The 12,921-nt window shown below is 34.8% G+C and overlaps 1 protein-coding gene across 1 annotated transcript; it reads right to left on the minus strand.

Moving 5' to 3' along the window:
- Nucleotides 1-5,188: 5,188 nt before the first annotated feature.
- LOC139872392 (uncharacterized) lies at nt 5,189-9,455 on the minus strand. Its single transcript, XM_071860256.1, has 3 exons — nt 9,213-9,455; nt 8,025-8,181; nt 5,189-5,455 (listed from the first exon to the last, which is right to left on the minus strand). Exons 1-3 carry the CDS (start codon nt 9,384-9,386, stop codon nt 5,319-5,321), a joined length of 468 nt encoding a protein of 155 aa, XP_071716357.1. The 5' UTR covers nt 9,387-9,455; the 3' UTR covers nt 5,189-5,318.
- Nucleotides 9,456-12,921: the final 3,466 nt, after the last annotated feature.

Below are 12,921 nucleotides of genomic sequence, written 5' to 3' on the forward strand. Positions count from 1 at the left end.
TTCTACACTTAATGTTTTAAAGATTTAAAGTTCATGAGTTGTAAAAATCATACTTGAGTTCATGTTGTAAACTTAAGGTTTACTTCCTTAAAGATCAAAGCCTTGGCTTGAATCTTTAAAAGTATGAACAACCATGAACATGTTACTTGTAGATTTAATTTATTTCTTCATTTTTTGTACTTTAAAGTTGTGATGTTGTTAAATTGGTCAAGTATTACTACTTAATCTTGATCTCATTTTTCTTGAACCAAAGTTAACTTTGTAAATTCAAGAACATGGAAGTATAACTTTCTAGTTATAACTTCATATACTTATGAAAGATCTAAGCTTCTATAGCTTATGGTCTTCTAATTTTGTTGTAAACAGAGGCTTATGAGCTTACATACACTTTACAAGATGAGAATCTAAGTTTCATAACTTATGGTTTCATTAAAGTAAATATTCAAGTGTTATGACTTAGGATTTAACTTAGTGACTTTAGATCTAGACTTTTGGGTCTTGGATCTTCAAGATCTAACTAAGAACTATGTTCTACAACTTAAGATCTTGATTATTTAGTTTACTTTCAAGTTTGTAGCTTAATATTACTTTTAGGGGTTAAAGCCAAAAATATGCTACAAACTTACACAAATGTACCGATGTCGCCCACAAACTCATTTACGTCCTACTGTCGCCTACAAACTTTGAAAAAATGTGCTAATATCAACATTTTGGCGTTTTGACTTGTTACATACTAATTTTGACCTGATAAATTTTTTTTTTTTTTTTTTTTTTAAGAATTAAGATCTAATCCACGAACGACACGTGTTAATTTTGACCAGTTTAGCAGGTAGCAAGTCATTTTTGTTTACATTGGTACACTTTTTGAAAGTTTTTGTTTACATTGGTACACTTTTTGAAAGTTTGTAGGCGACAGTAGAACAGAAATGAGTTTGTGGGCGACATCGGTACATTTGTGTAAGTTTGTAGCCTATTTTTGACTTTAACCCTACTTTTAGAGTTCATGTATGTGTCGGATCTAAGATCTTGATGTAACTTTGGTTAATCAAACTACTTGCAACACTTAATTGAGTTGTGCTACTTATCTTAGACTTACACTTGTGTTATGATGGTCAAAACTTGGTAAAGATGATGCAAACATATCAACGAGTTATACACTTGAAGCTATATGCATCAAGGATGAGAACCGTGATGAGCATCGAGCACCAAGAACCCACCGGAACACTAAACCTACTGTTTTTCGGGTCTGATCAGAATACCTGGGCTACTGTAAAGTTGATTTTCAGTTATCTCTGTTCGAGTAGATAACTTTTCGTTTAAGACTCGTCTTAATCCGAGTTACGGTTTAGGATCTATGGCCCTCCGAACGTCACTATGTCCTTTTAACGTTGTGCTGAAAATTCTGACCTACTCGCACTTAAACCGTCGCCACGGTCAAACGAAGACGAGTTTGGTTCTGGAATTTTTACAGCAACTAAAGGACTCATATACGGAGACATGGCCACTGGTCCCACCTCAATTCAGTTTGTATAGAGGCCGTGGCGACTGATCGAAGTCAGCCTTTGTTTTAAACTCTTTTCTAGAATGAAACTTACTTTATACTTTTTGTTTGATGATGAATGATGATGATACTTAAGACCTAATTTACATACATTTAAACCTATTGGGACGATTTACTGACTTAGTAACTTTTGACTTAGGTTGAGGACCTTTTGGACAAACGTACTTGCTTACTTTTCCCGAGTCAACTTTACTACTACTTTTCCACTGTGAGTTATAGCATCCCTTTTTACTTTAACTATTCTGGGAACTGAGAATACATGCGCATTTTACGTTTTACATACTAGGCATTAGTACTTAAACTTTATATATGTGTGGGTTATACAACGGCATAAACTTTCCCCTTAGCTCGGTAACGTTTAGTCATTGGTCTTTGAACAGGTGAACGCGAATCTTAGATATGGATCCATAGGGTTTGACATCCCCACTCGGGCTAGTAGCGCTAGCATTTAACGGGTGTTTAATACTTTGTAAACATACGCACTCGCCAAGTGTACTTTCAGGGGGTTATAAACGTTAAGTTAGTTACCAAGTGCCCACGGTTAAACATATACTTTACATACTGTTTTGAAACGCTCTTTGTAGCACTGAAATCTCGTGGCCTACCTTACATTACTGTTATACTTAAACTATAGCTAACCAACCTTTGTGTTGACGTTTTTAAGCATGTTTTTCTCATGTGCTTAAGGTTGCTTGCTTCCGCTGTTGTACTAGTCATGCCTTGTAGACACCCGCTGCGCTTGTTAGAGTTGTCACCGCATGAAACGTTTTATTTGCATTCAAACTATGTTACCTTTTGAAACAATGATTTGTAACGACCATTGGGTCACGTACTATTACTAATTGCTTCTGTTCATTGAAGCATACTTTTGTTGTAAGACATTTGATGTTGGTTAAGACATCACCTTTATTCATGAATGCAAACTTCTTTTGAAACCGCATATAGTATTTGACCTTGTAATGATCCTGTTGTTGATGATTCGTACACGATGGTTTTGTACGGGGCATCACACATACCTAAACACATATACGTATAGATACATTCGTAGATATAACCTAATTACATTCACTTAGATACATCCATACATATATATATATATATATATATATATATATATATATATATATATATATATATATATACAACAACAACAACAACAATACCCAATCCCGCGCCTGCGAGGTATGGGGGAGGTAAGGTGTAGACAATCCTTCCTCTACCCTAAACTAGAAGAGAAGTCGTTTCTGTTACCACGAGTCGAGAGAATTCTCCACCCACGGTAAAGGAAATTCATCCCCCTCTCTACTCCAGGGTAGAGAGATTGCTTCCGTGAGGACCTCCGGCTAAAAAAAGACTTTTTTAGCTAGAAAATAGAAATTAAAAAATAAATTAAAACATACAAAGATAAATAAAAAACAATAATAAAAATAATAATAATAATAATAATAGTAATAATAATAAAATATAGGGGAGGCGCTATGAAGATGGTAGAATCAGATTTTCATGGGGTTTAAAGCATGCCTAAGAATCAATTTAGGCTCTGAGCTGCAGTCAAGACGCCACTAAAACGACGCTTGTCGTTGCCTCGATAAAAGAGCCAAAAGACCTTGTGGACAGCAACTTGAGGGCATGCCGGGTGGAAGTTGTTGCGCAAGCAAAGAGCCAACCACCCTTAGCAAACCAAAAACCACTCACGAATCTATATATATATAGGTACAAACATATACATAGGTACAGATACAGACATGCATACATACACCTAAATATATGCACTTAGATACATACACACATACATATATAGAAACAAATATATACATATGTATATAACCTAAAAACATATACATAGCTACCGCGGCATATACACGTATACCTATATACATATGTACAGAAACCTATACGCAGATACATATACAGACCATCGAATAACATGTGGATATGACGGAGAAATAATACATATTCATATTACTAAACGTGAGGTGTTAAAAAACAGTGTATGAAACTATGAATTGATAATCTGGATTGATTCTTGAATCGAGTAATAATTTCTCAGTTAAGTATTTTGACTCGATCAAGTCTTGGGTTTAGGAAAGCTTAATTGTGATAAAACAAGAACAATGACTTGTTTCTAGGTAAGATCACGAATCTAATATCAAAGTAAATTTTTTTTATTTTTTTTTTTTAGAGAACATATATTTTCTTAAATGGGGGAAATTCGGTTATTGATGGTTGAATATGGAACGTTGCAACCAGTTACAACTTACGGGAAATGCCCGTTGATAAATAGGCGGGAAAATAAATTGGGATACAACTTTTGGGTATTCGAATATAGTAAATATATCGTTTAGGTCGGAACGCAGCCCTCTTGACCCCCACTCACCAAACCCGGCATTAAGTAACTTGATAACGGCTAATTATTACGGACGTGCACTCTACACTCACCAAACTCGTTATTAAGTAACTTGATAACGTTTGATTTCAAGTAAATCACAACAATTATTAGATAAGGCTGAAATTACCAACATGACCCGCTGAGAACAAGTTAAAGGATATAAACCAAAACCCAAGCAAATACAAAAGTATAAAGATGTTTTGGACCCAAGTAAAACAAAACACAGTTATACTTGGTAATCTTACGATAATTATATAACATTATATGTTGGTTGGTTGGTTAGACACTCACCACTTTGATGTCAAGAAACCAACCAAATTTTAACACAACTAATGAGAAGAATAATTGCACTCAAAGAGGACATCTTCATAATTGCAAGATGGACTTTCAGAATAGTGAAGTATTAATTGAAATATATAAAGAGGTCACTTTATGAATCAAATAACATTATTGACCTCAAATATTACAGAATCATAGAAACCAAATGATCTTTTTAAGCAATACTGTATTAGTAGATTATACTAGATTCTGATTTTAGTATAATATTGCCAGTGACTATTATTACAATTCTATGAAACGAGTGATATAGTTTACCAAATTTGCCTCACTTGTGGCCAATATCTCCATCAATCTTATTCGCTAGCCATGAGAATTTTAACTTTTGTTCATTTTGTAGAATTCATACTTTCTTCAATGCATGAATACTTGTGAAACTTTTAACTGCAGTTAATTCTGTAGTATTATTCTTCAATGCTTGAACACTTATGACAGTTTTAACTGCAGTTCAGTTCATTCTGTAGTATTATTTTCTTCAATGCTTGAACACTTATGACTTATGAGGTACAAACAGTGTTGTAAATGGCGACCATCTCGGCCGACTAGTCAGTTTGGCGACTAGCACGTCCCATTTCGGCCAAAAACGTCTAATTAGTTGGTCTAACGCTTAAAATTCAGGTCAAATTAATAATATATGTTTGTTAAAATCATGAACAAAGTGGCGTAAGTAGAGTGTAATTTCAACAATTTTTGTCCGGTTAAATTGTTTGACCTATTCGACCTGCTTTCCCGATTAAACAATATCTTCTATCACTGCTGTCAATAAACACACCCTACATCGACCACTATTCATATAAATGGGTAAGATTTGCCACATCTACATCTCTATGAATGTCTTTGACTACATCTCTATGAATGTCTTTGACTATTCATATAAATGGGTAAGATTTGCCACATCTCAATTGATTTTTTTCAACAAAGATGGGAAACTGTTCCTTGTATGTACTAAGAAGCGAATGTAACCGTGCTTAACGTATTAATTTTACAAAAAAATAAAAATAAATGGATTACAATAGAGAGAGAACTACGAGTTTACCCACTAGAGCTATAAGCCGATTCTTTTCCCCCAAGTGTCTGAATTATAGCTTCTAGAAGTTTAATCTCATTATCTCTTTTCGATATCTCGGCTTCCTTTGCTCGCAATTCTTCCATGTGAAGTTCAAAAATTTCTGTACGCAGGAAACAAAATGGAAACGTTAATCACATCACTTAAATACATACAACATTTAGGTGATGTTCTAGTGTACATGAAAACACTAGAGGTGGCAATTACAACCCATTTGGCTAGACCGGGTTAATTTGGGTTATATTCACCTATAATGAGTCTATAGGGTAAACTATAAAAGCTTGTTTTAATAGGAATGGGTCATATGGGTCAAAAGTGACTCTATATTACTTCTATGTGCTTATGATCCACTACATCATTTTATTCAAAGAAAACAAATAAGCATTTCTCAACTGACCCATTTTGCCACCTTTGGGTATGTTCAGTTAATATTTAACTTTGAGCATGTTCATCTGCCTTATATCATTGAAGTGGGACACACAAACAGTGACGGATCCAGGTCTTTTTAACAAGAGTATGAACTATTGTTACAAAGTAAAACAGAGATGCACTACCATATGATAAATGGCTGAAATGGGTACATTCATGTTTATCTTCTGCTTCCATTTCCATCTTAGTAAATGGCTCACCAACCAACGAGTTCTCGCTCATAAGAGGGGTTCGTCAGGGTGAACCACTTTCACCCTTTCTTTTTACCATTGCAGCCGAAGCACTTAATTTGTTGACTAAAACAGCCGTTGAAAGAGGTATGATAAGTGGAGTTGAAATTGGAAATAATAAGGTCATCGTGTCGCACTTACAATATGCGGACGACACCATTTTCTTTGGAAATTGGAGTTGTTCCAATGTGGAAAACATAATTTTACTGTTGAAAACTTTCGAAACAGTTTCGGGACTGAAGATTAATTTCCACAAAAGTTCTATTTATGGTGTCGGAGTGGATGATCATAGCATCAGTAACATGGCAAGAAGGTTCGGATGTAGTGCTGGCAACTTCCCATTCACGTATCTAGGGTTACCTATTGGGTCGAAATGAACAGAACCGTCGATTGGACTCCTGCTGTAGAAAAATTTCAGACCAGATTATCCGAATGGAGATAAAAAAACACTGTCGTTCGGTGGCAGTTTAACCCTCGTTAAGTCAGTCCTCAACAGCCTCCCATTGAACTACTTCTCTATGTATCGTGCTCCCCAAGGTGTGTTGAACTCTCTCGAAAAACTTCGTCGTATTTTCTTTTGGGGCGGGACGGGTGAAAATACTAAACGTTCATGGGTTAAATGGGATCTCGTTATTAGCTCATACGAGTCGGGAGGGTTGGGTATTGGGTCATTAAATGGGAAAAATCGGGCACTTCTAGGGAAATGGTGGTGGCGTTTCAAAAACGAAAAATCACGCTTTTTGGGTTTCGATCATAAAAAGTATCTATGGAGAGCATGGTGGTCTTGAGTAGCATTCTGCCTCGGCAGGTGTGGTTCAGGGCTACCAGGGCTCGACATGGTATTCAATCATTAAAAACGGGCTGGACTTAAGCAACTTGGGTATTAATTTTAGATAAAGCTTTGTTCGGGTTATTGGTAACGGGGAAGGTACCAAATTCTGGGACGACATTTGGCTTGGGAATTCGAGTTTAAAATGCAAGTACCATAGATTATACCTTCTGGTTTCGGAAAAAGGCTGCACTGTGAAAGAGTCTCTTGGAACGATGCGACGTGCGAACTCAGGGGCAACTGGATCAGGGAACCGAGTGGCAGAACTAGACTAGAGCTAGAAGGGTTGAGAGAAGAATTAAGAAACCTCTCCAAACCAAACATAGAAGTCGACAGCTGGGCTTGTATCTTGGAAGGGAAAGGGTTGTTTTCGGTCAAAAGTTTAGCAGGTCTCATTGATGAATCGATTTTAGAGTATGCGGGTTCGGAAGAGAATAGCTTGCGGAATAATCTTGTACCGAAGAAACTAGAAATTTTCGCATGGAGATCGAAGTTAAAGAGGCTTCCTACATTAACCGAGCTCGACAAGAGAGGAATCGATTTAGGTTCGGTCCGATGTCCTACATGTGATGATGGGGTCGAATCATTAGACCATGCCCTCATTCTTTGTCGCCATGCTTTGGAGGTATGGGAACGAGTTCATAAATGGTGGAGATTGGATCCTATGACGAATTATAGCATCGAAGATAATTTTATTGGAAAAAATGCAAAGATCAAGACGTGTTGGGGAATCAAACTTTGGCAAGCAATCGAATGGATATGCGGATATTATATTTTGAATAATCGCAATCAAAAGTCATTCAAAGGGAAAGGGTCGTGTGCTTCGGGAATCTTCAACGAAATCCAAGTAAAAAGTTTTAAATGGATTTCTAATCGTGCTCGTAAGAAAATCTTTGAATGGTATCAATGGCTATTAGATCCGTCGGTTTACCTTGATCTACAAGCACCGTAAATAATATACTGTACATTTTTAGTGGCATTGTTTCCATAGACTTAGCTTATAGTTTCTTGTAAGTAACTCTCTGTACATTCTTCTTTTATAAATAAATTGTTTGGTTGCCTTTCAAAAAGAAATATACTTAAATATTTATGTTCTATATTCACATCCTGTATATGCGCCCTGCTCACAAACTAAGAAATGTAGATCAGTCTAAAAATAACACCACAAAAGTAAATATGCATACTTGTGGTGTTCTCCAATTCCCTTGTGATTTCTTGTGCTCGTAATTCAGCAGCCTTTTGTCCTGCTTCAGCCTCCCGTTTTTCTGTACGAGCACGAGCTGCAGCTGAAATAGCAGCATCTAGCTCCCTTTCTAAAGTCTCTACCCTTTGTTCAAGAACCTGCAAACAAAAAACGCCCATTTGAAAGAAAAAAAAATGACGCTTCTCGACTTTACTTACTAACGACTCCACAATATACACGCATAAATAAAAAGATGTCCAAACAAAATTATCTTGGTGATCCTACAAAAGTATTCATCAGTGACTTTTAACTCCAATACTAGATTTCTTTCATGACTTTGTCTTAGGTAACACACATATAGTGTATAAAACTGTCATTTAACCGATGCACAAAAATGATGCTCGAGCTAGAGATATCATTCCTTTCAATACCACTATCTTAATCTAAGATGGAATAGGTCATCAGTCATCTACCATGCTTTATCTATGCCCTGCATCATTGTATGAACAGCCTTTTATAATAGGGTACTTATGAATTATAATTTGATAAAACAAGTTCCTAGCTAAGAACCATCACAAGATAGACCAGTGGTTGGGGCCAGGTGGCCAGGGAAGGGTTGAAACAGCCACAGAGTAATCTTGTTGGGCTGCGTACAATCAAACTTTTACTCAACCAATTAAACATGCCATCAATTTTATAACATCGATTAAAAAAATAATAATAAAAATTAGTAAATCTAATACAAAAGATAAAAATGTTTCATCCGATCATAAAAGATAAAAATGCAGCAATTATAAACATCTAGAAACCACTAGTCTAACATATAACCACCCCCAGTTGTTCTCATAATCTACTGTATCTATCTGTACTATAGAATCTAAATAGTTAAAGCTCCATACAGATCCAATTGAATCTGTACAATTTAAATAGTTCATGCATGACTTGAATAAATCTATATTACAACAATTAATCATTAATCATTACGGCTCAACTACAATCATAGGAAGAAATTGGAAGCTTGAAGATTCAATTCGATTATAATTTCACAAGCAGATCATTCAATTAAGTCATTGAATTCAGGTAGCTAACAATTAACAATATAATATATTAATATACATATACATACATAGATATATTACAATATATATTATCGATTAAAAGAGAAAGGGGGAATTAAACATAAACAAACTTTGATAGTACGGGCTTGATCGGAGGTTAAGGAAGCTTTATTGAAGGTATCTTGATTGACATAAACAGCTTTGTTGATGAGTATGTTTTCAAGAGAATCAAGATTGTTTGATATCTCCGATATATTTGCGATCGCACTTCTCCATCTCTCGCTTCCCCTCCTACTATCTTCCATTATTAATTATATTAATTATTAATTTTATTTATTGTAACTGTTATTCTTCCCCTACGATTTTTCTTGTACTAAACGTCCTCATTTTCCACTTTAATCGCAACTACTTTTTCTCAATAATTGTATCATCACTGTTGATATTTGTGTTTATTTAATCATCTATTTTAATTTAATTTTAAAATTTATTTATTTAGTTATTTTTTAACACCAGTTCGGGATCACCTAGAAAACTAAACCACCCACACGTTCGTCTCACGCAGTTGCATAAAACACTGTCTTATGACGGAAGATTAACACTTATTAAATCCGTAGTAAGCTCTCTTCCCTTATACTACTTTTCATTATTTAAATCTCCTTGTTATATTATTAATAAGTTGGAAAGTATTCGCCGTAACTTCTTTTGGGGTGGTTCTTTGGCAAATAAAGCAAATGGCATGGGTAAAATGAGATAATATACTATTACTGTATGATTCGAGTGGTCTAAATGTAGGGTCCCTTAAAACTAAAAACTGGGCACTTTTGGGGAAAGTGGTGGCGTTTTCTAATTGAAAAAAAAAATCACTTTGGGTTTGAGTCATAAAAAGCATTTATGGTCAATCGTGTGGGCTGGGAATATCCAGTGTTGTAAATCTCCGGAGATCTTCCTCGAGATCTCGTTTTTAGAAGGCAACCGAGACGAGATGTTCATCTTCTGAGATTTCTCGGTCAACGGGGTCAAACTTAGTCAAAGCCACGATTTCTCGAATTTTCTTGCTAATTTGTATGATTTTCTTGTAAAATTCGTAATTTATAAGATTTTCTCGCTCAATTCTCGGATATTTTTGTAAAATCTCGTAAAAATGTATATAAATATACATATATTTGTGTTTTTATGTATATTTTTATCAAAAAAAACTATAAAGTCAACGTAAGTCAACGTTCGAGATCTCCCCGAGATTATTCCGAGATGCCGAGATCTCCCTAAAAAAGTCCAAACGAGATCTCCCCGAGATCCGAATTCTCCAACCTTGGGAATAACTGAAACTTCTATTGAAACCCCAAATAATCATTTAAACGGTAGAACTTGATCCAACATAATTAACCTCGGATCCACCCTAAACAAGTTATGGTTGGATTTCTCTAACTCTTTTTGTAAAGTGATAGGAAATGGGCTTGAAACCGAATTCTGGCTTGATCATTGGTGCGGAACGGAAATACTAAAAGTTAAATTCCCGAAGCTCTATAGACTTGAGGCTGATAAAAACACTGTCATTGCTGATCGGGTGGCTTGGTCATCAAATGACATGTCCTTTTCTTGGATCTAGAATCAGTCATAGATGTTCATCTTTCTGGTCGCGAAACTGATATTGGAATTGGATTTACAGCACAAATGGTAAATTATCTACAAATATACTCAACTCACTAATCACTGCAATTGCAAATGTAAACAATCATTTTTTGGTTCCAATGGTTATAAATAACTTGATCCCGCAATTGGCATTTTTGTTTGGAAAGCGAAACAAAATAAGCTTCCTCTAAGAACCGAACTCAACAAACGTGGCATCGGTCTTCACTCGGTTAGATGTTCCGTTTGTAACGATGATTTTGAGACTTTAAAACATTCTCTACTAAAGTGAAAAATTGCAACTGAGGTTTGGGAGCGATTTCGCAAATGGTGGTCTCTTGACAACATTAATATATCGAACATAATGGACGCGTTTGTAGGTAAAAATTCTAAGATTAACTCATCTCATGGTATCAAAATTTGGCAAGCCATCACTTGGTTGACTGGATACATAATTTAGAAAAATCAGATCGAATGTGCTTTTGGGAAAAATAAATCAACGACGGCATCGATGGTAAAATATATTCAAGGCAAAAGTTTCGAGTTGATATGAAAAAAATGCAGCATCGATTGGCTTAATTGGATTACTAATTGATATTTTATGTTGTTTCCCCACCTTTCAGAACCGGAATTCGCTAAATGGCATGACTGCCGTCTCGTTTGTTTGATATTGCCAGTCACAGTAGATGTATATTAGCACGCTATCTACTTCTGATCATATTGGGCTTGGAGGTATAAGTGGGCAAGTTTTGGGCTGATTTGTTACTGTGTTTCAGTACTGTAGTCTTTGTTTACCCGAATTGTCTTCTCAAGCTGTTCCTTATTGTCCGATTGATCAAAGTATAGGTTATATATTCGAGTCTAGCTGTAAACTGTCGTTGATCCCGTTGTAAGTTTCATTGTAATTTTTGATAGTATTAATAAAATTTGTTTGCTTTTCAAAACAAAAGGATGGTAATGAATATATCAAATGGATGTTAAAAAAATGTTATAATATTCGATTAAAATATAAACGTAGTACAACAAAAATAAATATAACGTGACATAATTAAAATCTATCCATACGAATGTGTAATCCTTGTCGAAGATATAACAAAAAAAATATTTTTACTATAAAACATAGATTATGAAAAATTAAATATGAAATTTGTAAGTTTATTTTATTAGAAATACGTGCTTTATTGTAATATGTTATAGTTATTTTATTATGGGTTGAAAGAAAAATGTAAAGTTAACGGTAAATAAACTTGTAATAGTAAATATGTATGCATATATCTATATTTATATATTTGTATATGTATTTCGGGTGATAATGAATATATCCATGGATGAAACTTTTCATCCATATCCATATCCATATCCGTTAAGATTCATCCATATCCGTATCCATATCCATTTAGGTTCATCCATATCCACCATGAAGCAAGTGGATCGGATTAATATCCATCAGATCAGGTGACCATTGTCATCCCTATTTACGAGCCTTCATAAAAATAGCCTAGGGTTATCTTAAAGACTTTATAGCATGCTTAAATAACTTCTAACTTGCTATTAACTACTTAATTATAATTATAACTATATACTAATTGTGGTGAGTTTAAATTACCCCCAACTTCAGGGGTAACTTTGTAATTTTTTTTTTTTTTGAAACTTTATTTACCATTATCTTCTTAACTACTTTTTCCCTTCACTTTCCTTTACATTCATTTATTTTTTAAACGTTCAACGAACAAACCGTTACCCTTTTTTAACCAACCTTTTATTTAAACGTTCAACTAACCAACCGTCAACCGTTTTTTAAAACCGTTTGATTAACTGATCGTTAACAAACTAATTTCCTTTTTTCACCTTCCCTTTTCATTCATTTATTTTTTAAACGTTCAATTAACCAATCGTTTACCATTTTTTTAACATTAAATTAACTGACAGTTAACCGACCAAAATCATCCCGCAACGAAGCGCGATTTTTTTATCCTCGTTAATTTCTCAATAACCAATACTAATCTTTCAAACAATTCATGCACAAAGATTATCTTTTTTTACCATAATCCTAATAGTTATCCGCTTTGAAGATTTTTTTTTTTTTTACCATAATCCTAATAGTTATCCGCTTTGTATACTTGTACGGGAAAAACTCGGTATGCTTCACATGGTTGTACAATTTCCCAGTCAAAAACATCACCGCCTTCCCTTCCCTGCGATATACCAATACAA

The sequence above is a fragment of the Rutidosis leptorrhynchoides genome, chromosome 10 (genome assembly GCF_046630445.1).
Source record: "Rutidosis leptorrhynchoides isolate AG116_Rl617_1_P2 chromosome 10, CSIRO_AGI_Rlap_v1, whole genome shotgun sequence".
NCBI classification, from domain to species: Eukaryota; Viridiplantae; Streptophyta; class Magnoliopsida; order Asterales; family Asteraceae; genus Rutidosis; species Rutidosis leptorrhynchoides.

Bases quoted from the DNA above. Each gene is read 5' to 3' on its own strand.
- LOC139872392 (XM_071860256.1), bottom strand. From the start codon at position 9,386: ATGGAAGATAGTAGGAGGGGAAGCGAGAGATGGAGAAGTGCGATCGCA. The intron at 8,182-9,212 runs GTTTGTTTATGT...TTTTGTTTGCAG, and splicing joins ATCAAGCCCGTACTATCAAA to GTTCTTGAACAAAGGGTAGA. The intron at 5,456-8,024 runs GTATGCATATTT...TCCTGCGTACAG, and splicing joins GGAATTGGAGAACACCACAA to AAATTTTTGAACTTCACATG.